At 27.4% G+C, this 27,929-nt stretch overlaps 2 protein-coding genes and 2 non-coding genes across 4 annotated transcripts in view; 1 reads left to right on the top strand and 3 right to left on the bottom strand.

The window, feature by feature from the left end:
- Window positions 1–2,672: 2,672 nt before the first annotated feature.
- Window positions 2,673–2,791, bottom strand: LOC122847979. Its single transcript, XR_006373433.1, has one exon. It is a non-coding gene; the product is annotated as a 5S ribosomal RNA (ribosomal RNA).
- An 8,646-nt stretch (window positions 2,792–11,437) lies between these two features.
- Window positions 11,438–15,604, top strand: LOC122848000 (aminoacylase-1-like). Its single transcript, XM_044145809.1, has 5 exons — window positions 11,438–12,085; window positions 12,661–12,830; window positions 12,907–13,410; window positions 15,073–15,363; window positions 15,440–15,604. The coding sequence occupies exons 1-5, from the start codon at window positions 11,989–11,991 to the stop codon at window positions 15,581–15,583; spliced, it is 1,206 nt and encodes a 401-aa protein (XP_044001744.1). The 5' UTR covers window positions 11,438–11,988; the 3' UTR covers window positions 15,584–15,604.
- An 8,065-nt stretch (window positions 15,605–23,669) lies between these two features.
- LOC122847947 lies at window positions 23,670–23,788 on the bottom strand. Its single transcript, XR_006373405.1, has one exon. It is a non-coding gene; the product is annotated as a 5S ribosomal RNA (ribosomal RNA).
- A 1,732-nt stretch (window positions 23,789–25,520) lies between these two features.
- LOC122849928 (vesicular glutamate transporter 2.2-like) overlaps window positions 25,521–27,929 on the bottom strand; it is a 5,912-nt gene continuing 3,503 nt past the window's right edge. The window contains exons 2-7 of the mRNA XM_044148895.1: window positions 26,977–27,213; window positions 26,581–26,889; window positions 26,385–26,511; window positions 26,172–26,305; window positions 25,841–26,104; window positions 25,521–25,768 (exon numbers count right to left, since the gene is read on the bottom strand). Of these exons, the coding sequence (XP_044004830.1) occupies window positions 25,604–25,768; window positions 25,841–26,104; window positions 26,172–26,305; window positions 26,385–26,511; window positions 26,581–26,889; window positions 26,977–27,213 (1,236 nt within the window). The 3' untranslated portion in view covers window positions 25,521–25,603. The remainder of the gene's footprint in view (window positions 25,769–25,840; window positions 26,105–26,171; window positions 26,306–26,384; window positions 26,512–26,580; window positions 26,890–26,976; window positions 27,214–27,929) is intronic.

The raw sequence follows: 27,929 nt of genomic DNA, 5'->3' as shown, positions 1-27,929 counted from the left end.
AACATTTATGTAAAATAAAAAATAATTAATTAATTAATTTTTGCAAGCATTGTTTTACATAATAAATTAAATTGTTATTCAAATATATAATATATTATTGTGAATAAAATGACATCAAAATATAGGTAATTCAAATCGTATTAATTTATAGAAATAATAAAAATAATACTTACATAATCTCATTTTGAACCAATGAAACTCTTTGAACAGAATTATTTTAAATAATCAATTTGATTTATAAACGAGTCGATGGTTAACCAAGTAATGATTTTCTTTCTTTACAATCTAGCTATATGTATATATACGATTTTTTCAACACATAACTTATGAGACTCTAAAAATAAGTCATCAGAAATAAACAATATTGATAACAGCTAAAAAAGAAACTATTAAAAACAAGAAGCACAATCATTAACTATGATAAGTTAATGATTTTATAATATTGTTTTTTGTGAACTTTTTATATTTTTGTCTTTCTTAAAATATATTCGAGAAACTGATGATTTTGTTCTATGTGCCTCGGTAATAAACAAAACTACGTCTATTCATCTCTGATAATTTAGTTAAAAATAATTTTTTATTTTTATTTGCTTAGTAAGTTATTAACGAATAAAAATAAAATTTTAGATAATAAGACACATGAGAAAATAAAATAAGAAGTAAAACATGTAAAATCGAACTTCAATGTATATAATTACAAATCTATTATACACGGATAATGTCAATATATTGCCATGATTATATTGACAGTCTTCTTTGTTTTTTTGGAGTAATACATTATCAAAATTTCTTTGAAATTTAATTTAATTTAAACATCAATAACATTGAAAAAAAAACAGTTATATTGTTTATTACGAAAATCCTATAATGCATCTTTTTGATTTCGAAAGAAAATTTATATTCGAAAAAGTGTTTTATTCATTTACTTTTTTTTTTGAATATCAATTCTAAAATAAAAATTTATATATAGTTAATTGTATACTGTTCAACATGTACTTCAGCTAATAATAGTTCGTAATTGCCGAGCTATTACTGAAACAACTCTCGTTGCTTTAACAAACTTGGAAAATTTACAAAGACTAGACGTAAGTTATATTAATACAATTACAGACAGCTTTCTTATCAAATTAAAAGGAATAAAAGAATTGGATTGTTCTTATTACCGGAAACTTACTACTTCTGGACTTATTCAATTTATAAAACATAAAGCAATTCTTGAAATAATGAATGTCAAAGATATAAAGATTATTACAATAAATTGACTTGATTATTAATGCTGATCAAGTAACTAAAAATCGTACAAATGGTATCATTTTACACATATGAATATATAATCCGTCAATAGCGTGTTCTACGATCCGGACCCTCATATTATTCACCTCAACCAATATTCATGCAGACATAAATATTTATAAAGATTTGTCAAAAATAAAAAACAAATATTATATTTCAAAAATAATACATATTTTTAATTATTTCATTAACCAGTAAGTATCTTAATTCAAAATTAAAAAAAAAACTACAAAAAGATTGAATTAAATTTATTCAAATCCCTAGGAACTAAGCACGTCAGTCATCAGACTGAAAAAAAACTACATGATTAGATTCTTAATTTATTTATATAGTAAAAATTAATAATTTTACAAGATCGTCTGAATCAACTTCAGGAGCAACTTTAGTTGTATCTTTGTCTGTTAAAATTGGAGTATTTTCATTCTGAGCAGGTTTATCTTGAGCCTCATTTTTTCATTCTTGTTTAGATCAGTAGTGTCATTTGCTGTCAACGATTATTTTTCACTTAGAAAATAAAACATCATTTGTTATTATATAAAGCTAATTAAATCAATATTTATTGCATGCAAAGTGAATGGAGAGTTTCCTTGAGAATACTATTTGGAGTTTTTTGCATATTATAGAGCTGCATCTAATTCATCAGCAGATAAATAATGATTGAGCATGATCAATGTTGTTCTTGACGATCAAAAAAAAAAATTACCATAATATTTTAAATTTTATTTTTTAAATATTCTGGTAATTATTTTCACTCGCAGGGTAGTGACGAAAAAAAAAAAAAAACAACCATTATTTTTCGGAACACGCATACAAAAAATTAAACAAAAACAACTGAGAAGCTTGTATATACAATATACATATTATATGTAATAATTATATACATATTATATATAATAATTATTATATATTAAAAAGATTGCGTAATTAAGTAAATATCTAAACCTATATATTGTCATTAAATGAATTAATGAATGTTCAGGTATTTAGTGGTAAACATAACATCGAATTTTATGATTTCTGGGTATCGTTTAGATCTATATAGCGATCTGTGCACATGTGTTAACAGATATATATTATCAAATCGGGTATCTGCAGGTATCTTCTAGATTTTTCTCCGAGAAATCAGAGTTTGATTTTTTTTTTTAAAGACGGCTTCTCGATTCGATTGTACCTCTTAATTTTTAAAGAATTAATTGAGCCAATAGGTAAGCTTTTTCCATTCTGTTCTTTAGCCATTTGTCAATTGATAGCTTTTTGTGAAAAGAAGAAAAAGGGAATTGGACTATCTTCGGAGATCTAGGGAGTTTAGCTGAAGATCCTGTCATCTAGACATACCCAGAAAATTTTTTTCTTATAACTGAAAAAAATTGCAAAAAGAATGCCAACGGCACGTGGTGTTCCCAAGCGGTCACCCATCCAAGTACTAACCACGCTCAGCCCTGCTTAACTTCGGTGATCGGACGAGAACCGGTGCATTCAGGCCGATATGGTCGTTGGCGATAGTCGACTGAGATGACATCTATAAGACTACAGTTGTTTTTGAGCAAACCGTCAAATTTGATTAAAAAATATATTTTATGAAAAGTCACTTAATAACTTTTACCAATTAGTTCAAATGTAAGCTTAGATTTTCGGCTTTTTCAAGAAAAACTATTAGAAGAATAAACAAGTTTTTCGTTCATTTTTATTTTATAACTATTTGGTTCATCACCTGAAAATGCACCAGCGCAGTCGAATACATGCGTAGAAAAATATCAATAATCGTGATAATAAAAATAAAATATTGAGAACAAATAAAAATAAAACATTAGGAATACTAGGATACAAGAGAATACATTGCCATAGTTTTAATACTGTATAATTCTCTTTTAATAAACTTTTTGTATCTTCGAAATTTGTTCATTCAAATTATGTGATAATGAATTAACAATTGAATTTAAACAAAAAAAAATATAAATTGAACTTATTCAAGGTTTCTCCGTTTTTGATCCATTGGATTGCGTTGATAATAATAAGTAATTTTTCCAAGAACGGTTTTATGCCAAAAAAATTTCTTCAGCAATATGGGCCAAAAACGGAGGAAAACCGGAAGAAGCTGGAGAAATGGCGGAGAAATATTTCCAGCCAGAAAGAAGTTTTCAAATTAATAATTTTTTTTTAAAACGAAACTCGATCTTAGGATACTTGACATTTATTCATCATAAAGACGCTCGAGAATTGGCATATTTTTTTTGGTATTATATTTCATCGAGTATACCAACATTTTCAAATTGTATTATTGTTCCTCAAGTGGTTCACAAGTTCGAATCATAATTTGTTACATAAAAAAGATCCTTTAGTTTTGTCAAAATAATTTGAAAATTGGTAATAGATCCTCGAGGAAGACGAATTTCCATGTTATCTGGAAATTTATTAAATTTTTTAAATTTATCTATTAAGTTTATTAAATTTCTTAAATTTATTTATTATTGCTATCAGATGATGTCAAACATAGCTAAAAAAATGCATTAATTATTCCATATATTAATGATGTGAAACATATAGCTGATTACTTAATTAATAAATTTTTTTAAGCGATGTTTGAGATCATCTGGTATGGCAGCCAGAAATAATTTAATATGATTATTTAAGGTAGAATGTAAATCGCATGATCGGGCGACTTTTTGGGTTCACGAGGGTACCTATGAAACTACGTTAAAAAAAATATTTTAGCGCCCTCCTATGCCTAAAATCTTTGTGCTTTGTTGATGCGTCTTTCGTTGTATATGTTTAGGCCGGCCTGTATTTACACACACTAACACTACCCCAGCAGCGAAAATTTAGATCGTGAAACGTCGCTATTACGCACACTACTACACTGCTCACTGTTAAGCAGTTAAATTAATAAATAAAATAAAAGAAAATTATAAAACTTAATGATTTTTTCTTGAAGAAGCACCTGATTTATGTTTATTATTTATTTAAAAAAAATTTATTCATTTAAAAATATTTATTTAAAAAAAAAAAATTATAATTTATCAATTTATATATAAAAACTTTTCTTGGAATTTTCTAGTAAATTTCTGGAAATCATTTCCAGAAATGTTTATTAGATATTTTTTAGAAAATTTCCAGAAATCATTTCCAGAAATGTTTATTAGATATTTTCTAGAAAATTTCCAGAAATCATTTCCAGAAATAATTATTAGATATTTTCTAGAAAATTTCCGGAAATCATTTCCAGAAATGTTTATTCGATATTTTCTAGAAAATTTCAGGAAATTGGTTCTCATTTTTATCAACTATTTTAATGGAAAACTTTTCTTGAAATTTTCTAGTAAATTTAAAAAAACTGGAGTAGCTAAGATGTAGCTAAGGAATTAAGGTTGCCAAAGAATTATGTTTCAAGGAAATAATGTTGCTTAAAATATAATTTTTTGGCAACCTCAATTGCTTACCGCATAATTTTTCTGGCTACATCAATTTTTTAGCTACATCTTTTCCTCAGCTACTGCTTTTCCTTAGATATTTGCATTTAAAAAAAAAAAAATTTACATGTATTTTATCGATAAAATAAATAAAAATGTCCAAGGAAAAGCAGTAGCTAAGGAAAAGATGTAGCTAAGGAATTATGGTTGCCAAAGAATTATATTTTAAGCAACATTATTTCCTTGTAACATAATTCTTTGGCAACCTCAATTCGTTAGCTACATCTTTTCCTTAGCTACTGCTTTTCCTCGGACATTTTTATTTATTTTATCGATAAAATACATGTAAATTTTTTTTTTTTAAATGCAAATATCCATGGAAAAGCAGTAGCTAAGGAAAAGATGTAGCTAAAGGATTGAGGTTGCCAAAGAATTATATTTTAAGCAACATTATTTCCTTGTAACATAATTCTTTGGCAACCTCAATTCCTTAGCTACTGCATTTCCTCGGACATTTTTATTTATTTTATCGATAAAATACATGTAAATTTTTTTTTTTTAAATGCAAATATCTAAGAAAAAGCAGTAGCTAAGGAAAAGATGTAGCTATAAGGAATTAAGGTTGCCAAAGATTTATATTTTAAGCAACATTTTTTCCTTAAAACATAATACTTCGGCAACCTTAATTCCTTAGCTACATCTTTTCCTTAGCTACTGCTTTTCCTTAGCTACATCTTTTCCTTAGCTACATCTTTTCCTTAGCTACATCTTTTCCTTAGCTACATCTTTTCCTTAGCTACTTTTTAAAAATACAAATGTCCAAGAAAAAGCAGTAGCTTTTTTAATAAACATTTCTGGAAATGATTTCCAGAAATTTACTAGAAAATTTCAAGAAAAGTTTTCCATCAAAATAGTTGATAAAAATGAGAAACAATTTCCGGAAATTTTCTAGAAAATATCGAATAAACATTTCTGGAAATGATTTCCGGAAATTTTCTAGAAAATATCTAATAAACATTTCTGGAAATGATTTCTGGAAATTTTCTAAAAAATGTCTAATAAATATTTCTGGAAATGATTTCCAGAAATTTTCTAGAAAATTTCAAGACAAGTTTTTCATTCAAATAGTTGATCAAAATGAGAAACAATATCCGGAAATTTTCTAGAAAATATCTAATAAACATTTCTGGAAATGATTTCTGGAAATTTTCTAAAAAATGTCTAATAAATATTTCTGGAAATGATTTCTGGAAATTTTCTAGAAAATTTCAAGAAAAGTTTTTCATTCAAATGGTTGATCAAAATGAGAAACAATTTCCGGAAATTTTCTAGAAAATTTCTAGTAAATATTTCCAGAAACGATTTCCGGAAATTTTCTAAAATTGTCTAATAAATATTTCTGGAAATGATTTCCAAAAATTTTCTAGAAAATTTCAAGAAAAGTTTTTCATTCAAATGGTTGATCAAAATGAGAAACAATTTCCGGAAATTTTCTAGAAAACATTTCCAGAAACGATTTCCAGAAAATTTCCGGAAATTTACCAGAAATGCAAACCGGAAATTTGTGGTTAGCTGGGTATATATTTATAAATGCACATATATATAATCCTTTGAATTGTTTTGAACGAGTTTGTTGGTGTGTATGTGCGCAATACACGAAACAGAGAAAAAAGATGAGAGAGAAAGCATGCGGTGTTGCCATATCTACGTTTTCAATGTGACGTCAGTCGGCTGACAACAATAAATTTCAAAATTAATTAATTAATATCTTTTAAACGGTGTAGAGGAAATTAATAATTTTTTTTCCATAATTTTTGGAATTCTACAAAGTACAAATCTGTAGAAAAAAATCAAAATTTAAATTGAGAGTTTTAAAAATACAAGCGCAAACGTACCTATACTCTGCTATACTCCCTATGCTTGCGTGTTAAAGTTGTCAACTTTGACACTAATTATCTGGATTTTCGCGTAGAGGAAAATTACGAAAAAATTCCACCAAATAGATAATTATTTCATTTAAACATTTAAAAAAAAAAATCGAAAATTAAATTCAGGGCAATTCATTTACATTCTACCTTAAGGGAGTTCGAACGAAAAAATTACAAACAAGAAATTTGGCCTAGTGGGCACCTCAATGCTATAGTAAAATTTTTTAAATTTTATGCAGCACCCTTCACTTTTTGTTGCGTAGACGGTCATGTTTTCCACCAACACATATACAGTTGTGTGTATCAATATGCACGCAAACGTATTTTGTTACCTCCACTCCTTCACTTTTTAACTTTTTTTTTTTTTAAACAATGATTGTTTAACTTTCTAGCAAGGAACTTGAATTTTTTTTTTTTTTAGGGAATTTTAATTTCCTATTGTTTTCGCTTTTCTTCTGGACCCCCCCCCCCCAACCATGGTAGACACCCCCCCTAAAAAATTTTCTGAGTCCTTTAATCTCAACCATGGTAGACACCCCCCCAAAAAATTTTCTAAGTCCCTTAATCTTAACCAATACGATATATATGGAAAATATAGAAAAGTCACTGAATATAAAGAAAAAAAAAGATAAATATGGGAAAATATCAGTAAATACAAAGAAAAATATAGAAAAGTGACTAAATATAAAGAAAAAAACGAAGAATATGGGAAAATATCAGTAAATATAAAGGAGAATATAGGAAAATATCAAAGAAAAATCGGTAAATATAAAGGAAAATATAGAAAAGTGACTGAATATAAAGAAAAAAACGATATATAAGAGAACATATCAATTATGCCCCCCCCCCCCCAAAAAAAATTTTCTAAGTTCCTTAATTAATCTAAACAAGATGAATATGGAAAATGAAGGAAAATATAGAAAAATAAAGAATATATGAACGAATAAACGAAAATATAGAAAAATCACTGAATATAAAGAAAAATACGATAATTATAGGAAAATATTAGGAAAATATGAGTAAACAAAAAAGAAAAGTATAGCAAAATATCATGGAAAAATCATATTTAGCAACAAGATTTTTCAACAAAAAGATTTAAAAAAAAATTATTAACATGATAAATTTTTAAATATTCAAGTTAAACAAAATATATACGATCACTGGAGGATTAGTGAGAAAAATTGATGAACAATACCCATCAATAAATAATAAAGAAATAATGATACCAGTAGAAGCTAATATAAAATTCGATGACGATGAGGAAAATGAAAATATACCAAAAATTAATTTCAAGATTAAAAAAATACAAGAAATTGTCGTCTACCAATTAATTCATTTGCAGGCAAAATAATTTTAGCGAAAAAAAAAAAAAAAAAGAAAATTATTCAATAATAATAATGACATTATTTAGATATCATCACAATCATAATAGCAATAAATAAAGTGGAATTTATATATGCAATGTCAGGACGGTTATTGAAATGAAGAACAATAACATTAGTAGACGACAGTGATTATGAAGTAAAATAAAATTTGAATGAAAAAAAGTTCGATTAAACCAAACAAAGATAATCAATTTACCAAAGGAAATATATTTTAGATTGAACTAACTTTATGGAATGAAGAGGCAGAAAAGTTCTAGGGAAAAAAGGGTGATGTGATAGCATTAAAGGAATTAAAAATAAATGAATATAAAAAAATTAAAAATATAACGACGACTTCACCAACAACTAAAACGTTAAATCCTGATTCAACCGAGAGAAAAAAGTAAATAAAATAAATACAATCGAACTCGACAATTTTGTAATAAATATTTAACATTGACAGGCTAAAATCATAGTACGACAAAATGAACAAAAACGGAGAGTTTATAAGGTTAGAGAAAAGCGATTCTGAACATGGAGATGACCCATTAGAAGGAACAAGCAAAATGAATGAAAATTAAATAAATTTTAGTTGTAACAATAATCATTGTAACGATAGAGAATGAAATGAATTTGTAGTTACGAATTTCAATATACATTAAAGAAGAAATTAAAATTCCCCCCGCAGGGAAGGCACAGTTGCTTCAGCAACTGTATGATCATTTTTTTCTATAATTTTTCTAAGATTTTGAAGTTTTATGAAGGTAGTTTTTTATTTAGGTGGTGAGACAAAAACACCGTGAAAATTCGAGATATGTTGTTTTTTTTTTAACATTTTTTGTTTTTTTTTACGTTAGCGTACACGTTAAAAGATGTTGACTTTAAACATTAATAACTATTTTACTAGCACGGATATAGACTTCTGAAATTTTGGCATAAGATAGATTCATAAGATAATTTCATAAACCTACTCTAAAAATTAAAAAAAAAGTCAAAGATGATCGAGTGTTGTTCGAACTCCCTTAAAATATCTATTACTTATTATAAATTTCACTATTTTTAATTTGACATTTTAATAATTTTAATAACATCAAAACAAAAATTGTTAATTTTTATTTACAAAAGTAACTCGTTTTTCCCTTTTAAATAAACAGAATATGTGAAATAAAAATATAAATAAAGAAAATTAGGTCATATATACATATATCATATCTATTTAACTATACATCGGAAAAATTCAAGGCTATACGCCATTTGGATATATCCAGGATATATATTTTTTCGTGGGGGATAGGCTCATTGTATAAGGAAATATTGATATTAATGAGGAAGGTAATTTTATTTTTTATTTATATTTAATAATAAGTAAGTTATTGAGCAATTAAAAATTCGTGACGTCATACCCATGCAATCTATTTATACTATTACTCGGTAAGTCATCTCACGCTGGAAAAGAATGACTTGAACACAAATATCATGAATAATTTATTATTATAATCTTCAACTGTTTGGCTTTCTTCGACTTTTATATTGAATAAAATTGATAGTGGGATTTAAAATTTTGATAAAAATATTAAATACGTGACAAAAAACATGTGTATTTAGAATAAACCCTCGTGATCGATTGTGTCGATAAATAATAATTACTTTTCGTTAACTATAGTTATCTATACACTGAGAGAAATTTTAACTAAAAATTAAAACCCATGTTGAATAGAAATTACTATACTGCTTTGTAATTTTTGTTTTATTTCTGGGATTGGCCGCGAGAGATGATATTCTACAATAAAATTATGTAAAATGTCACACAATGTCAAAAAACTGTTATGTTACTTCAAGTCTCTGTACATCGTTATCTATTGCAGATAGACATGGGGTTGAGTGGAGTTAATTATTGAGAATTTAATTCTAAACAATTTATAAAGAATTACTTTTTTTGATTAATGTCTTAGATAATGAGTTATGAGTTAATTAAAATAAAGCACATACATGTTTTGTAGAAACGATAAAAAATATTATAAGTTCGAATAAAAAATACTGAACAATTTAATAAATATTCTAATATATATAATAAAATTTATCATGTACACATATAACAGTTAGCATAGACTTAAATATTTTTTACTATATCGCTTTGTAAAAATTCTGGTTGTGGGGCGAAATAATACAAAGATGGCCGACTGATTAAACAAATGATTGAATTGTCATGTAATTTCAAGCATTTCTACAGCCTTATCTGTTGAAGCTAGGTATGGGGTTAAGCGAGGTTTATTGTTGGTAATTTATTTCTGAACAATTTATCAAGAATGAATTTTTTCTATTTATCAATTAGTTTTCGAGTTTTGAGCGTGTAAACAGAAAAGAAAAAATGTTGCCGGGAATTGATTGCCGTTCTCCGTGAATCTAGCACAAACTGCCGAACTTAGCACAAAAAAAGTCCAACTTTTAAATAAAATTTATAATAAAATATAGTAAATTCTAAAACCGGTATTGCGTAAATTCTCAATCTGCTAGAATTTACTTGTGAGTTTCGTAATTTAATCATTTTTTTAAAGACAAATTGTAAATTATGTAATTTTTATGGCTTAGTGTTGTATATAGTCAATGGCCAAATTTTTTACATAACTTTATTGTAAAAATTATTTATCAATATACGAATAATTCTTACAAATAATCGGAGGAACGCAGTTTTTACTATTCGCTTTGTAATTTTTTCTTATACGTTTGTAATTTTTAGTTAAAATTTCTCTCAGTGATATATATATAGATTTTAACGAGTTTGACCGATTTGACTTGTATTATAAAATTTAAAAAAAAAACACCTGATATTAAATATTTCGTTTCAATTTGATTACATGTTTTTTACTGATTTTGTTTATTTTCATTCATAGTTTTAATATTATTTTTTTTTTTTTAAATTTAAACTACGTGACGAATATTACGTTTTTTTATATTTTGTATATCAAAATGAGACAAAATGAGCTACTTTTGTATACAAAAATTAAAGGTTCGTGTTTTGATGTCATATATATACTGATTTTAGGTATGAGGAAAAACAGGTGGAAATTTTACAAGATGTTGATCTTGGCTGGAATTTATGGACACTGACGTGTCCATTTCAATAACACTTTTGTAAAAGACACGCACGTAAATTGTTATTGGAATGGACTTGTCAGTGTTAGGAATATTATCATGATGGGTTCTACAGTGTTAGTGATTAATATATTAATATTATCTTATTAGGAGTTGCTTATTTCGTGTGACGATTTTGCCTGTGGGGATAAAAACTCCAAATGTATTGTGACTTGTTTTTTAGTCGAGACAACGTTGATAACAATACTTATTTTTAGTTATTAGAAATGTTGTTAAAGTCCAAGGCCATCTAAAATGCGTCGTTATATTAAGTTGTTTATCAATAATATTAATAATATGATGAAAATATATTGTTATTGAGTATAGGTATATACAACAAATTAATGAATATTCGAATATTTTAAAACAATATATTATCATCATTTTATTCTTTAAATACGCAGTATGTATCGAGCTTGTTATCACCATGATGATTTTCCAATTTTATTTTATTTCTGATTGGCTTAATAAATAATTAAGTGTTATAAAAGTGGTATAAAACGAAAGATATTGTATGTGACTCGATGTGAGGATTGTGTCGAATTGAATCATTTCTATTATAATCCAGGCCTTGTCACCCAATGATTATCAACAATCCAAAAATAATTAAGATAAATTATTCATGTTTTTTTAATTTTTATTTATATAGTACCAACAACACTGAAACATTTTTTTTTTTTTTCTTTTCGACGCTTGCGCAAGTGTATTTATTTTTGTCGTTGAGGGATAGATACAGATCACCAGAAAATCGGCTATGAAAGAATATTCTTTATTTCGTCATATAATCATACAAGAAAGTTGGAGCTGGTTAGAGCTGTAGTAGACATATTCATATATCAAACTGAACCAAACGTACGATTACCCATGACGTCTTTGTCTCAAACTCAGCTAGATAAAACAGCTGTCGAAAATTTTCGCGAGTATCTGCAAATTCCATCGGTTCAACCAAACGTTAACTATGGTATGTAATTGTAATCAATTATTATTAAATATAACAAAAATATATCAATTGTTAATTTAATATCTTTATCTAATAATAAATTGATAGTTTATAAAATTAGTATAGCCAAAGCTTTGAATTTATTTTTTTTATATAACAAAATAAGTCTAATGGAAGTGATGCTCTTCATACTTCACATTCAGTTTACATTATTATTATTAATTACTAAATATTATTAAATTTATTATTAATAATTAATTATCAATAAACAAATAAATGCAATGCACATAATTTTTTTTTTTTTTTCTACTTGTTGATTGTTTATAAAATTGCTAATTATTATACAAATTTTTTAATGAATCTATTAATTTGTAATTAAGGTTAATGTTTATATTTTTATGCTATTTGATATTTTTCTTATTTATTCATATCATATGATTTATTTTTCAATGGCTGTTGTTTGAAGCATTTAAGCGCCCCGCCCGTATAATTATAAATTGAAATTATATTTATTTAATTTATATTTATATACTTGTTTTATGTTATAATAAAAATTGGATTTTTAATAAAAATAATTTTTTTTTTTTGTTCAACAGATGAATGTGTTGCTTTCTTACATAGACAAGCAAAGAGTTTGGATTTGCCAATTGCTGTTTATGAGCCATTTTCAAATAAACCAATTGTCGTCATAACATGGACAGGAACTGATACATCAGCATCATCAATTTTATTAAACAGTCACATGGATGTTGTTCCTGTATTTGCAGTAAGTAATTTATTGAAATTAAATAAATAATTAAATGAATATATATAAAGATATTTTTATTATTCAATAAAATTAGGACAAATGGACGTATCCACCATTCAGTGCACATATTGATGATGCTGGTAATATTTATGCTCGTGGTTCACAAGACATGAAATGCGTTGGTATACAATATTTAGAAGCAGTAAGAAGATTAAAATTAAATGGAATAAAATTAAAACGTACATTACATATGTCATTTGTGCCTGATGAAGAAATTGGTGGTATATTGGGAATGCGTGCATTTATACATAGTAAAGATTTTAAAAATTTAAATGTTGGATTTGCACTTGATGAGGGTGTTGCATCACCAACTGATAAATTTTACATGTTCAATGGTGAAAGATCAGTTTGGCAAGTATGGATACACTGTAATGGGCCACCTGGACATGGCTCAATGCTCATACCCAATACTGCTGGTGAAAAATTACGTTTTATCATTGATTGTTTTATGGATCTACGAGCAGAATCAAGTGCCAAACTTGCTACTGGAAAACATAAAATCGGAGATTTATTATCAATTAATCTGAATCAAATTAAGGTATTTATTAATAAAGCTTTTTGTTTTATTTATTAATTATTTTTTTTTATCATTCATACTTGTTGTTTAACATGTCTGCATAATACTGTGTGCATAGTTAGGGAGGATTACTTTAACGCGTGAGTATGTGCGTTTAAAAATTATAAATAAAAAATTTTAGTAACGGATTCGTTCTATTGAAAATTGAAAATTTTCAAGACTCAAGAAAGCCGTGTGGTTCCTCTTGATTATTCCAAATTCATTTTAGTTTTTTTTTTTATTAATAATTTTAAATTATATGATTAAATATTTTTTGTTTTTTTCGCGCTGTTTTTCACCTGTCAAATTATGTACATAAATCAAAATACAGATGAAAAAAATTTGAGGTTATACCACTTGTAATTAATAATTTTATTAGATTCGTTCAAAAAAGAAATCAATACAAATATAAAAAAAATAAATCGTTCAATTTACTTTTTTTTTAACTAAACAAATCTTTTTTAGAACCATTTTGTTTATTACTTTTATTTATAAAAATTTGTCCATGGTAGTTTTTTTTTTCTTTTTAATAACATGGTAATATAAATAACTATTTTATCGATCAAGCAAATTGTAACCACAGCAAAGAAAGTTTTACGCATGCGCTTTAAACTCTTTTTTGAAGAAAAAATGTTCAAAATAAAAATCGGTAATTGTTTATATTTCGGATAACTTTTGAACAAATTAACATAAAAAAGTTTTATTAAGCTCAAAAAATTTGATATTAAATTCCTGAGAGCCACCCTGTCTTGATAAAAATCGCTAAAATCACTCCTTCGTTACTATTTTTCGACTGTAACATAAAGGCTGATAGTGATTGTTATAAACAATTGCTGATATCTAATTAACGAATGATCAGAGCAAATTTTATCAAGAGTGGCTGGCTCTCGGTATCGAAAAGACAATTAATTTGAGCTATAAACAAAGCTTGTAAGTTAAAATTTTAAAGAGTTATGCAAAACATAAAAAAACAGCAATTTTGTTTTTTTGTTTATTAACAATCTTCCAACGACATTAAAAACAATTTTCAACTCGATTATTATAAATTCCGTCATTCTTAATATCCTGGCAAAAAATCGCATCCATGATTTGTTCTTAGTTTTCTTATTATTTGACTTTGAAAATTACACGGTGATCGTTTTTTGTTAATAATAAATTAACTAACAATTAAAATTACTTTTAGTAATTCCCTGGTTTTAGTATTTTCATAGACGAATAATTTGGTCTTAATACGATCCTTCTACCTTTATTACTTTACAAGATATGATCATTTTAAAAAAAACGTGTATGAATTTAATACTATAGGCTTCGCCTACGTAAAAAAATAATTTATTTACGACAGTAATGATAAGACGTAGATGATACTTGTAGTTTATAAAAAAATTCAAGTATCACATCACTCAATTTTAGACTACATCTTCTCAATCAATATTTGTTTTAAAAACATTTTTTGTTTTTTTTTTAATCTTGTCCAGAAAACATGTAACGAAAGATTTTCTTTTATTTTTCAAGATCAATTATTAATTTATTCACTTTATATCACTATTAGCTTTTAAGACAATTATTTTTAAATAAGAATAATAGTAATTTTAACAACATTATTAAGTATTTATTTTACTAAATAAATGATTATTTGATTTTCAGGGTGGTGTACAACTAAATGTTATTCCTGATGAATTAAAAGTTGCATTTGATATAAGAATACCTCCGACAACTGATCATGATGAATTGGAAAAATTATTTCGTAGCTGGTGCAAAGAAGCCGGTGATGATATAACAATTGAATTTGAACAAAAAAGTCCAAAAATTGAATCAACAAAATTGGATGACAGTAATCCATATTGGATTGCTTTCAAAAAAACAACAGACAAATTGGGTATTGAATTGGATATTGGAATATTTACTGGTGCTACTGACAGTCGATACGTGCGTTCGGTAAGTCAACATGATTTTATTTATTTTTTGTATTATTAATTATATTTTATTTATAAATTTATATTTAACACAATAGGTTGGATTACCAGCAATTGGTTTTTCACCAATGAATAATACAAAAATATTACTTCACGATCATGATGAATATTTAAACAAAGATATATTTTTACGTGGAATTGAAATTTATATGAACATTATATCTGCAGTTGCAAATGTATAATTATCATAATTAATTTACAAAAAGACGATAATTATTATGATTGCAGTTTTTCAAAAGTGCAATTATTTTATACATATAAATATTTATATTTACACAAATTGAAGCTAATAATTTTTTGAACAAATTCAAAAGTAAATTAAAATTAGGTCCATTTTGTTGCTAAACTATAAATATTGTTATTTTATTAATTGTTTTAAATTTATAAAATATCTATCATTTGCAATAGTAAGTTTTTAAAAAAATATTTTGAATTATTAAATTATTTACAATTATTATAAATTGTAAAAATTATTATTAAAAATAGTCTATGGAAGTGTCAAAATAATTGTTACAAAGAATCAAACGATTTAAATATAATAATTGTATAAAAGATTGTTGCTAAATAAAAAATAAAATTCAAATGTTCAATCAAACAAAAACAATACAATTGCACCTCGCGCACTATAACAATAACAGAGATTGTAAATTGAAATTTTGCAGCTGACGTCTTTCTCTTCAAAAATAAAAAAATAAATATTTTTGGTAATGAACTTTTTTGAAAATTGGCAAAAGAGCTGGTCGCAACTTGCGAAAAGTGGTCAAAGTTTTTCTCGAAAATAGAAATTTTAGTATTTTTGATATTTGACTCATTTTTATTTATCTTTATTTACAAACTGTCACTAAACTTATTTATTTCTAATTTATTTATCTCGTTACTATGGTCATCATCTGTTCAGCTAAAGTCTGTCTCTGTTTTCTGTATGGGAGGAAGGACTTTTGGTTGCGAAACCGTAACACTACACGGAGAGAAATCCGCACCAAATATTACTGTAGTGGTATCGTAAAAATCATAGCTGACGTCATTAAAGCGACTAATTCCCACTTATTATAATGATTATTATTATATTTCATCTAAATTTTTTACTGTAGTCTACCGGAATTTTTGGAAGTCTCGAGTTAATGGTATACTTCATGCCAGAAATTACTGTAGTGTACAGCAGGTTTTCCCGCCAGATGACACGAATATTTATTGGAAATCAAGTGTGTTCCTAACCTCTTCTAAAAAAGTTTATTGTTTTTATTTTATTCATGAATTTAAATAAAAATACGGTGAAACACATGAAAATTATAAAATGGTTTATTTTTTTAAAATTAATAAACACGTTACATTTTTATTCTGATGTTTAAATAATAAGGTTTTATTTAATTATTTGAGACGTTTAGTTGCTTGGTGTTGATTAAAATTACTGTAGTGTAGTAGGAAATTCTAGTCGATCCTGGTGGCCTCCCCACGCAACTGCTCAATTTCCAGTAGACTACAGTAAAATTTGTTTGATACTCTACAGCATTATTTGCTGCGGATTTCTCTCCGTGTACTCTTTGCCCGTCAATCCGTGAATGTTCAACAATCTCATTGAATTAATGTATCGAGGATTCTCGAATCACCATTTATGAATTTGAAAATTCTTCATTGAGGGTATTATTATAGGCGTTCCCTGGTAGAAATATTTCTCCAACTTTTTCCAACTTTCTCCGCCTTTTTTCCAACTTTCTCCACCTTTTTACGAAAATGACCCATGGTTGGAGAAAAGTTGGAAAAAAGTTGGAGTAAATTTTTGGTTGAAGAGAGGTTGGAAAAAAGTTGGAAAAAAGTTGGAGTAAATTTTTGGTTGGAGAAAAGTAGGCGGACCAATTTCTCCAACTATGGGTCATTTTCGTAAAGAGGTGGAGAAATGGCGGAGAAAAGTTGGAAAAAAGTTGGAGAAAAGTCGGAAAAATATTTCTACCAGGGTGGTGAAAATATTTCTTTGAATTTTTCCGAATTTCTCCGTAATTATTCTGAATTTCTCCGAATTTTTCCCAAATTGACCTATGCGGAGAAATGAGTGAAAAATTTTCTTCTCGTCGTTGACCCGAGTGGAAATTGAATCCGGCTTGGCCGGATCCTGATCCGAATCGGATCCAATATGGCTAAGGTAATCCGGATCCGGGTTTCCTAACCCTTTTCGGATCCGTTATGGCTAAGGCTAACCGGATCCGGCTTTCCTTACTCTTACCTGATCCGAATCGGATCCAGATTGCCGGACTTTAATCGGACTTTATTTTTTTTTTCAAAGTCATCTCCGGGTTAAGTCAGGTTTGGCTAAGGCTAACCGGATCCGGTTTTCCTTACTCTATCCTGATCCGAATCGGATCCAGATTGCCGGACTTTAATCGGACTTTATTTTTTTTTTCAAAGTTATCTCCGGGTTCGGTCAGGTTTGGCTACGGCTAACCGGATCCGGTTTTCCTTACTCTATCCTGATCCGAATCGGATCCAGATTGCCGGACTTTAATTGAAGTTTGTTTTTTTTTTCAAAGTTAACTTCCGGATTCGGTCAGGCTTGGCTAGGGTAAGCCGGATCCGGTTTCCCTGATTCGAAACGGATCCAACTTAGAAGTATTTGAAAAAAAAAAAAAAAAAATTTCAGAATGTCATTTTATTTTTTGTTAATAAATACATTGTTGCATATATATAGTATTAATCATATCAAGTTTTCCTGAGGTAATTTTGAAATAACTTCCTACACTTGTAAAGGACTTTTGATTTCATCGATTCCACGTACGGCGCCGTGGTCAATAGGATAGAGTTGCCGACTTTGAACAGAATAGCCTCGAGATCGATCCCCGCAAAATCCGGAATTTTAGTTTAGTTTAGGTTGAATTTTCTAAGATAAAAATATTGTTAATAAAGATTGTTAAAAAAAATAATTGAAAAAAGCAAATATATTTTTTTTTTTAAATCGAAATTTTTTTAAAACAAAATTCGGATCCGGTTTAAATATAAATTCGGATCCAGTTTAAGCATAAAATCGGATCCAATTTGGATGTAAAATCGGATCCGGTTTAAATGTAATTTCAGATACATAATTTGGTATCCGATTTAGCCACGGTGTCCTTATTGTAACCGGATACGGTTCACCGGATCCGATTCGGAGCCTAGCCGGCGTTACATTTTCAGTCCGAATTGGATCCGGCCAGCCTGATCCGATTCGGATATGTAATCAGGTAAACCGGATCCGACCTAGATCCGAATCGGACTGAAATTTCCACTCGGGCGATTTCTGAAGAATTTCTCTGAACTACCTTTGATTTATCCACTTTAGAGACAGCTGTGTTTAAAGGCTGCAGAGTTTTCGGAGGCTGTTTTCAGAGACAAAATTTCATCTCGGGATATCTTGTTAACATAATATTTTTTTATGTGGTAACCTAAATAATAATATTTCTTCCATACAATTTGGCTCAACTGATATTTGAAGATGTTGTTCGATCATTAATTCTTGTGGATTATCAACTATTTTTAATGCCAATTTATGCATTTGAGAATTATTTGTTGATTCATTTGTTGGATTGGAAATTGTATTATTCAATTGAATTATTGAATAAATTATAAATTCTATCATTTTCTTCTGTGAATCGAATTTTTCCCACATAAATGCGCTTGACGGACAAATCTACGGCAACACATCTATTTAGATCTATTTGATTTTTTTCCAGGATATATATTCTGAGATTTTCAAGAGTTTTATTGAAAATGATTATTCTTCTGTTGTTTTTATTTTTTTCCAAACTGTTTTAAAACTATTATTTTTGACCAACACATCCCTGGTAGAAATATTTCTCCAACTTTTTCCAACTTTCTCCACCTTTTTACGAAAATGACCCATGGTTGGAGAAAAGTTGGAAAGAAGTTGGAGTAAATTTCAGGTTGGAGAAATGGCGAAAAAAAATTTTGTGAGCCATCTAGACTCGCGGGTTTATTATGTGTAAACAACTTCGGCGTGTTGTTGTAATTGAACAAAATAATAATAAGTACACATTTAAACAAATTTTTTTCATTCATTTATAAAAATATTGTTTGTTTTTATTTCATTTTTTTCCATTTTCATACAATTATTGTTGTTCAGTAATTTTCAATAATCAATGATTTCAGAATTTCGATATATCGATTTTTTGTTCTAAGAAAAAGATGTAGCTGAGAGGAAAATTAAGCTGATAAAAATATATTTGGCTATAACGGAGACTAAGTAAAAAGTCTAGCGGCTAAGTGAAAAATCTAGTGGCTTAGTTAAATCTAGTGGTTTAAAAAAAAAAAAAAAAAATTTAATATATCGAAATTTTTATTTTGACTTTCTTTTTTACTCGAAGAGTTTTATCGACTGCCATTATTATATTTGCAAAAAATATATATATATATTAAAATTTGAAAATTATTACCTAAATTTTTATCGAAACATTTTTTTCTCCTTGACGAGCTTTGTTGATTGATATTAATAAATTTTATAATCAATCGTTATTTTAATAACTATACGATATATAACCGATAAATTGCCGTTCTTTACTTACTTCAACTCCATTTTTAACGACTTTGCGCATGTGTAGGAATTTTTTCCGTATTTTTTCCCGTAATCGTGAGAAAATTTTTTATAAAAACTGAATAAAAAAACAGGTTGTCTTTAATTAATACGTCTTCAATTTTATACGCCGTGTACCTATACATTACAGCACCTCGATAGTTCAGTTCCCAAATTATATTTTACGAACACTATTTCGCATTTAGTATGTTAAACGAACTTGAATAGTTGGAAATCAATAAATATCGACAGATGAAATATAATACATAGTTAGATCCTAATAATATCGATATTGAAACTTTAAATATCACTGTGTTTTTTTAGACGTAATATATTATACTTATTGAAAAAAAGGAACCTTTTTAGTTTAAGGGAGTTCGAACGAAAAAAGTACAAACAAGAAATGTGACCTAATGCATGGGCCCCTCAATACTTAAGTAAAAATTTATAAAATTTCATGCGGCAACCTTTACTTTTTTCTGCGTAGACGGTCCTGTTTTCCACCAATACATGTACGGTTGTGTGTATCTATATGCACACAAACGTATTTTGTTACCTCCACTCCTTCACTCTTTGACTTTTTTTTTTTTTTTAAACAATGATTGTTCAACTTTCTAGCCGGGAACTTGAATTTTTTTTTTTTCTATAATTATTCTAAGATTTTAAAGTTTCATACAGATTTGATATATGTTGTTTTTTTTTTTAACATTTTTCGACTTTCCCGTAAACGTACACGCTAAAAGTTGTTGACCCTAAATATTAATAACTATTTTACTAGCGGGGATAGACTTCTGAAATTTTGGCATAAGATAGATAACTATTTCATAGACCTACTCTGAAAATTTAAAAAAAAGTTAAAGATAATTGAGTGTTGTTCGAACTCCCTTAAATGAAAAATTATTTTTTTAACTAAAAAGGACCTTTTTTTAATTCACTATAATAAACTTAATAATTATAAATATATATATATATATATATATATTTATCAAGTATACCATTTTTTCTTTACTTTGATTAAAAAAGTATAAATAAATTATATTGTAAAATTATTGTACAATTACAATAATAATTTTCTTTTTCAAACTAACACTAGGGCTTCATGCGGTACGAGACGAGACGAGATTCAGCGAGTGAATATGGCGATATTATCGTTAATGTCACGAGATTGTCGTGAATATGACGATATTATTGTGAATAATTTCTATTATTTATATTATAAAATTAAATAATTCTGATATTTTATTATTTAATATTATAATTTTTATTTTGTCGTCATATTACTGAGATTTATTCTGCTGGGCATTACTATACGTATGAAGAAAAAAAAAAACAAATAAATATATTGAATTAGTAACGGCTGCATTCTCTTTGAAAATTGAAAATTTTCAAAACTCCGGTGGGAGGACGCGTTAATTTAAATTATAATTTTTATTTATTATTATTTAATTATGAATTGTAATATAATAAATTATTATATTACAATTATTCATTATATTAAATTTATTTATCAAACTTTAATCTCAAACTTTCAAAAAACAGGATAAATACAAAATAAATAAACCAAATTGATTCCTAGAATTGTTGAGTGCTACCATCTGCCATCTTAAAAAAAAAAAATCTAATGGTAAAAATGAGTGGGTGCCGGGTGGTATGCTCTACAGTCACAAGTGCGCGTGCGTACGGCAAAAAAAATGATGAAAAAAAAAAATAATGATTATTTAAGTCTTCATTAATTGTTTAAATAATTAACTAAAAAATCTCATATTATAGTCAAAAAATTTGTTAGAAAATTTTCTACAACCTGATAAGCCAAATAAGCTCATTGAATGATTTCTTTGTGGTTCTTTTTATTTTATAAACTACTCACTCTGATATTTTTTATAAACAATCGCTAATTATAAAAAAACTAATTGTTGAAAAAATTTCAAGTATGGCCCTGGTTGTAGATTTTTCGACGAGGAATCCATTAAAACTAAAATAAAACCCCTTAGTTAATTTTTTAAAAAGTTATGTATGTTCCAAAAAAATGTCGTTTCAGTTTTTCTTGAATAAACAAACGAATTCGATTTTAAAAAATATAAACTTTTTTTAATTATCTTTATTTTATCATTTACTGTTATCTGTGAAATTTTCGCATCCATGATTTTTTCTTAGTTTTCTTAATATCTCGCTTCGAAGATTTCGTTACATTTTTCTTTTGTCATTTGTAAACTCAATAATTACCCAAAAAATTTTAATTTCATCAGAGGCTCTAGAGCTCGTCAAGATCTTTAATTTAAGCCTAATACGAATAATCTAGCTTAATTATCATAGAAGCTATGAGCGGTATAATTCATAAAACATATAGTGAAAACAATACTATGGTGGGACGCTTCGCGTCTATCCCACCTCCGTAATAAATATAATCGTTAATAAATATAAATTTAGAAATTTACAAAATAATTTTTCATTTGATTTAATCTGTCCAGATTACGTTGAATATATATAGAATTATATTTTTTGTTTTTTTTAAATTGGTTAAAATATTAACATAAATCGGTTGAGCCCAATATAGATATAGATATACGTTGACGCGTATGTCATCTTATACTTATTATTAATTATTATTAATAACATTGCAATTTTATTTCCAGCCGTGATAATGCAATACAATGGCAAATTTCTGAGTAATATATTACTGATATATAATACCTGAAATAATTATTTTCAAGATTATATACTTGAACTTAAAATTAATAAATGGATTAAGAAATTATTATACTCATTATCTAAATTAATATTGATTGAATTTTTTTTCAGAATTCTTTTAAAGCTTAAATGAATATTGAAAATTCTCTCAAATTAGAATTGTTTATTGCAATTTTTTAAATAAATAAATAAAAAAAAAATAAATAAAAATATATTTTTTGACGATATTATCGCAATTATCGTGTAGGTATTATCGTATCGTATCGTCATATCGTCACGATAAAAATTTGCATTATCGTATCGTCTATCGTGATTATCGTATCGTATTGTATATCGTCTACCGCGGCAACACTACAAATGATAAATAATTAATCAAAAACTTGAATGATATTATTGTTTTTTTAAGTAGACAGAGAAAATAATTGTAATTAATTGTAAAACAAATCTTGAATAATGTTAAATAACACTAGTTTATATGAAAAAAAAAAAATAAAAACAAAAAATAATGTGTGTGGTGTTCCTCGACGGTCACCCATCCAAGTACTAACCACTGCCTACAGTGCTTGACTTTAGTGGTCAGAAAGCGAACTCATATGAGTCCAGTTATTCAATTGGTATAGGTAAATAAAAGTATTACAATTATATGCAGCTTTTTACACTTTTTTTCATGCTAGTCAATTGTTTTAATGGACGTGTGCTTTTAGCTCAAAAGAGGGTCCAGATAAGATGTCAAACATATCTAATACATATTGGGTAAGAACGTTTCTATTAAATACTTACTGTGGTTTACGAATATAAAGTTTTTATAAGTAATTTAGACGGTTTTTCAGCGTAGTCAGGATGAGATTATATGGTCAGTTGCTTGATCTAGTTTAAACTATAGATTTTTAGCAGTATGACTATTATTTGTTTAAGATAAAAAAATTATTATCAGTTTTTTTCGTTCAGTTAGAGATATATTGTAATGAATTGAATGCTCAAAATTACTAATTGATAAATCAAAATATATTTAAAAAAAAAGCAAAAGATAACGACACGTGGTGTTCCCAAGCGGTCACCCATCCAAGTACTAACCACGCTCAACGATGCTTGACTTCAGTGATCGGACGAGAACTGGTATTTTCATCGTGATATGGTCGTTATCTGAAGATTCAGTTACTCCAAACCATTTATGACTAGCTTTTTACATATTTCACTAAGTTGATTGCATATAAAAATACTCGTGCTGGAAAAAAATGAGTTCAGACCCTGCAACCAGGTCTTGTGCATGATAATATTTACTCTACTTGGAGAATAAAAATTAGTCTAAAAAAATTCAAATATTAGAACGTTCATCTTACATCTGCAGAACACTACTTTCAACTGTAAGGCCTAACACATCAATGTCTATTTCTCTTTTTTTAAAACATGAAATTAGTCAATAATATAAATAAATTATTATTGTATAATAATTCAATATTTTGTTTTAAGTTTAGGAAATATTATTTTATATAAACAATAGTATATTAATATACTAATCTTACAATATTAATCTTGTAAATTAATGTAAATGAAAAATACATGCATATGCATGTATACATATATATGTACAATATGAACTTAATTTCGCCTAACAAATGCAAGCATAACCAATAAATACAAATAAAATACTTGTATATTAATATATACAACGGCATATATATAACAATAAATAAATAAATATATAAATACTCGCATTTAAATTCATCTATATACTACAGAACGCCTGATGGTAACGGTTACTGACCGATTACCATGGCGCTGCATGGCGCAATGTAGACTGACAGAAAATGGATTCCTGCCCAGATCCGTTACCGGATCTGACGTCTAAACTCAATTTTTTTCCTTTTACTCCATACCCAACCCGTGCCCAAAGATGTTTACACATCAAAAAGTTGGAGAAAAGTCGGAAAAAAGTTGGAAGAAAGTTGGAGTAAAAATTTGTCCACCATTTCTCCAACTATGGGTCATTTTCGTAAAGAAGTGGAGAAATGGCGGAGAAAAGTTGGAAAAAAGTTGGAGAAAAGTCGGAAAAATATTTCTACCAGGGTTGGTTATACTTTGCATATATATATGGGGCATTCCATGTCAACTCACAGGGTTTTTTCCCTCACTCTCTCAAATTTGGAAACGAATATTTTTTTTGGATGAGTCATCGACTCAGATGTACCTCCGATTTTTTTTTTATTTTTACCATCATTAACCGCCGAGCCAGAATCAAAAAACGCCTCCTTCACAAGAGAAAACTACGATTTCGCCATTTTTTAAAATTCTGATTTTTTTACTGCAAATAGTAGAGCACAAGATTAGCTCAATTTCCAAATTTTATCATGGGATAACGATGGGTTCATTATAAAAAATTTTTTTTTCCATGTGAAAATTACTAAAATCAGGCAAGATCATATCCCAAAAAACAGGTTTTTTTTTTTGTTTCGTATAGGAAATTTCCTCACGATTACGGAAAAAATACGAAAGAAATTCCCACGCATGCGCAAAGTGGTTAAAAATCAAGTTGAATTATATTATATATTAATAATATTATTTCATTTCTTGTCCTCATTTTTGCCATTAATATATAAAATGAACAAACAACAAATAATAATTATTGAGTGATTAAAGAAAGTGATTATTTTTTTGAACAAATAAATGATTGTTTGTGGATTTTTTTTTATTTGTTTAAAGTTACACACAAAAAGCAACGAATTCGCTGAAGTTTCGAAAATTTTCAACAGGTAATGAATTCGTTATCTTATATTATTTTTGCATTTATCCGTACTTGTTACTATCGAATAAAATAAAAACCAAAATATTAATAAATTCAATTTTATACTCTATAATTTTTTGAAACATAGGTCATCCTGGACACTTTTCTGGTATGTTATCAAATCATATATTCGTTATTAATTACTATGCCAACTAGTGTACATTTTTTTTTTTTGCTTTAATTCAAGGCAACTTCTTTATTATCAGTAATGGTTTTGTCTGTTATATTTTCATCATCTGCCCATTTTTGTTTTTCTCCCGAAGCAAATAAACTGTAAATCACAGCACCAACAAGATAAATTATGCCGGCAATTATAAAAACTATTCTCCAACTGGCAGGAGACTATAAAAAAATTATAAAAGTTTTGTTAGATTGACTTTTTTCAAATATAATATATGAATAGTTGATATTCACCTTATCTTTGACAATGAAACCGGTGATACATGGACTGATGATTCCCGTAAACATGGATATTGTTGTACTAATACCGAACAAAACACTGGCATGTCTTGGTGCAATGTCGAGAAAATTAATACTAAAACCTGACCATGCAAAACCACTAATGCTTATTGCACTTGTAATGCAAAAAATAACTTGAAAGCTTGAATTTAAATACCCAGATGAAATAATGAAGATTGATTGGCCTATAAATGCTCCACATGTAAATATCTTTCGTACCTAAAGAAAAATTTAAAAATTAGAAAATAATAGTTATATGATTAAGATTCTTATTTTTTGTTATTACCTGAGTTGTTGTGAGATAATTTTTTGATCGTAAAATATCAGCAAGATGACCTGAGAATATAATAATAATTGTCATTCCAAGATAAGGAAGTGCCGATAGAAAACCAGTTTCAACAATTCCAAAATGCAATACCTCTGTAAAAAATTATTAATTTCAAATGTTAATTTTAAGTCATAATTATTATTGAATATTTTTAAATATTTCATATCTAACGCTGCATAAATGTTGGTAATTGCGTCATCATCGTTTGATGTCCCCAGTTTTCACTGAAGTGAGCAGCAACGATTGCCCAAAATGGTACTGATTTCAATATTTTTTTCCAAGGATGTGATATGGGTCCCTAGACACGAAAATTGTTATCACAAGATTTATGATAGAGCATCATTATTTCGTAATTTAAAGAACAAACCTCAGTTTTTCGGGTATCAGTATTCAGCGATTGTTTAATAAAATTAAGCTCAAGAGGTGAAATCCAAGGATCATCATCAGGTTTATCTGATATAAAGTACAGCCACATGGCATACCATATTAATCCGAAAAACCCGTATATATAAAAAACAGCTGGCCAACCAAGACTTTCAGCAATAAGACTAGATAATGGCAGTGCAACAACAGTTCCAGATGAAGCACCAGAAAAAGATAGAGTTCCAAGTTTTGATCGTTCAAGTGGTGGTGCCCAATTTGCCCATATAGAGTTTACTGAAGGATATGTAACACCCTGTTAAAGAAAAAATTAAACTTTAATTAAAAAATGAATTGAATTTTATAAATATAATTCTAATTTTGTAAATCACAGAAGTTATACCTCAAATAATCCTATAACAATTCGTAAAAAAATCAAAAGAAAAACACTAATACGTGCAGATGTAGGAATAGCTAATGTCAACAATGCTGATACTCCAATTCCAACACCAATGACTTTTTTTCCTCCAATTCTTGCACTCAATAAACCACCCAAACATTGAGTGGGAGTATAACCATAATAAAATGAACTCAAAATAAAACCTTGAAGTGTTGAGTCCCAACCAAATTCTGCTTTTGTCTGTAATAAATAAAATTGAATTAGTAATGGCTGCATTCTCTTTGAAAATTGAAAATTTTCAAAACTCCGGTGGGAGGACGCGTTAATTGAAATTATAATTTTTATTTATTATTTAATAATGAATTGTAATATAATAATAATTTATTATATTACAATTATTTATTATATTGAATTTATTTATAAAACTTTAACCTCAAACTTTCAAAAAACAGGATAAATACAAAATAAATAAACCAAATTGATTCCTAGAATTGTTGAGTGCTATCATCTGACATCTTAAAAAAAAAAAATCTAATGGTAAAAATGAGTGGGTAGTATGCTCTACAGTCACAAGTGCGCGTGCGTACGGCAAAAAAAATGATGAAAAAAAAAAATAATGATTATTTAAGTCTTCATTAATTGTTTAAATAATTAACTAAATAATCTCATATTATAGTCGAAAAATTTGTTAGAAAATTTTCTACAAGCTGTTAAGCCAAATAAGCTCATTGAATGATTTCTTTGTGGTTCTTTTTATTTTATAAACTCTGATATTTTTTATAAACAATCGCTAATTATAAAAAAACTAATTGTTGAAAAAATTTCGAGTATGGCTCTGGTTGTAGATTTTTTGACGAGAAATCCATTAAAACGAAAATAAAACCTTTTAGTTAATTTTAAAAAAAGTTATGTCTGTTCCAAAAAAATGTCGTTTCAGCAATACGTAACTGAACGAA

Source organism: Aphidius gifuensis, linkage group LG1 (assembly GCF_014905175.1).
Source record: "Aphidius gifuensis isolate YNYX2018 linkage group LG1, ASM1490517v1, whole genome shotgun sequence".
NCBI classification, from domain to species: Eukaryota; Metazoa; Arthropoda; class Insecta; order Hymenoptera; family Braconidae; genus Aphidius; species Aphidius gifuensis.
The sequence above is the reverse complement of the archived record's forward strand: the minus strand, read 5'-3'. Positions and strand labels throughout refer to the sequence as shown.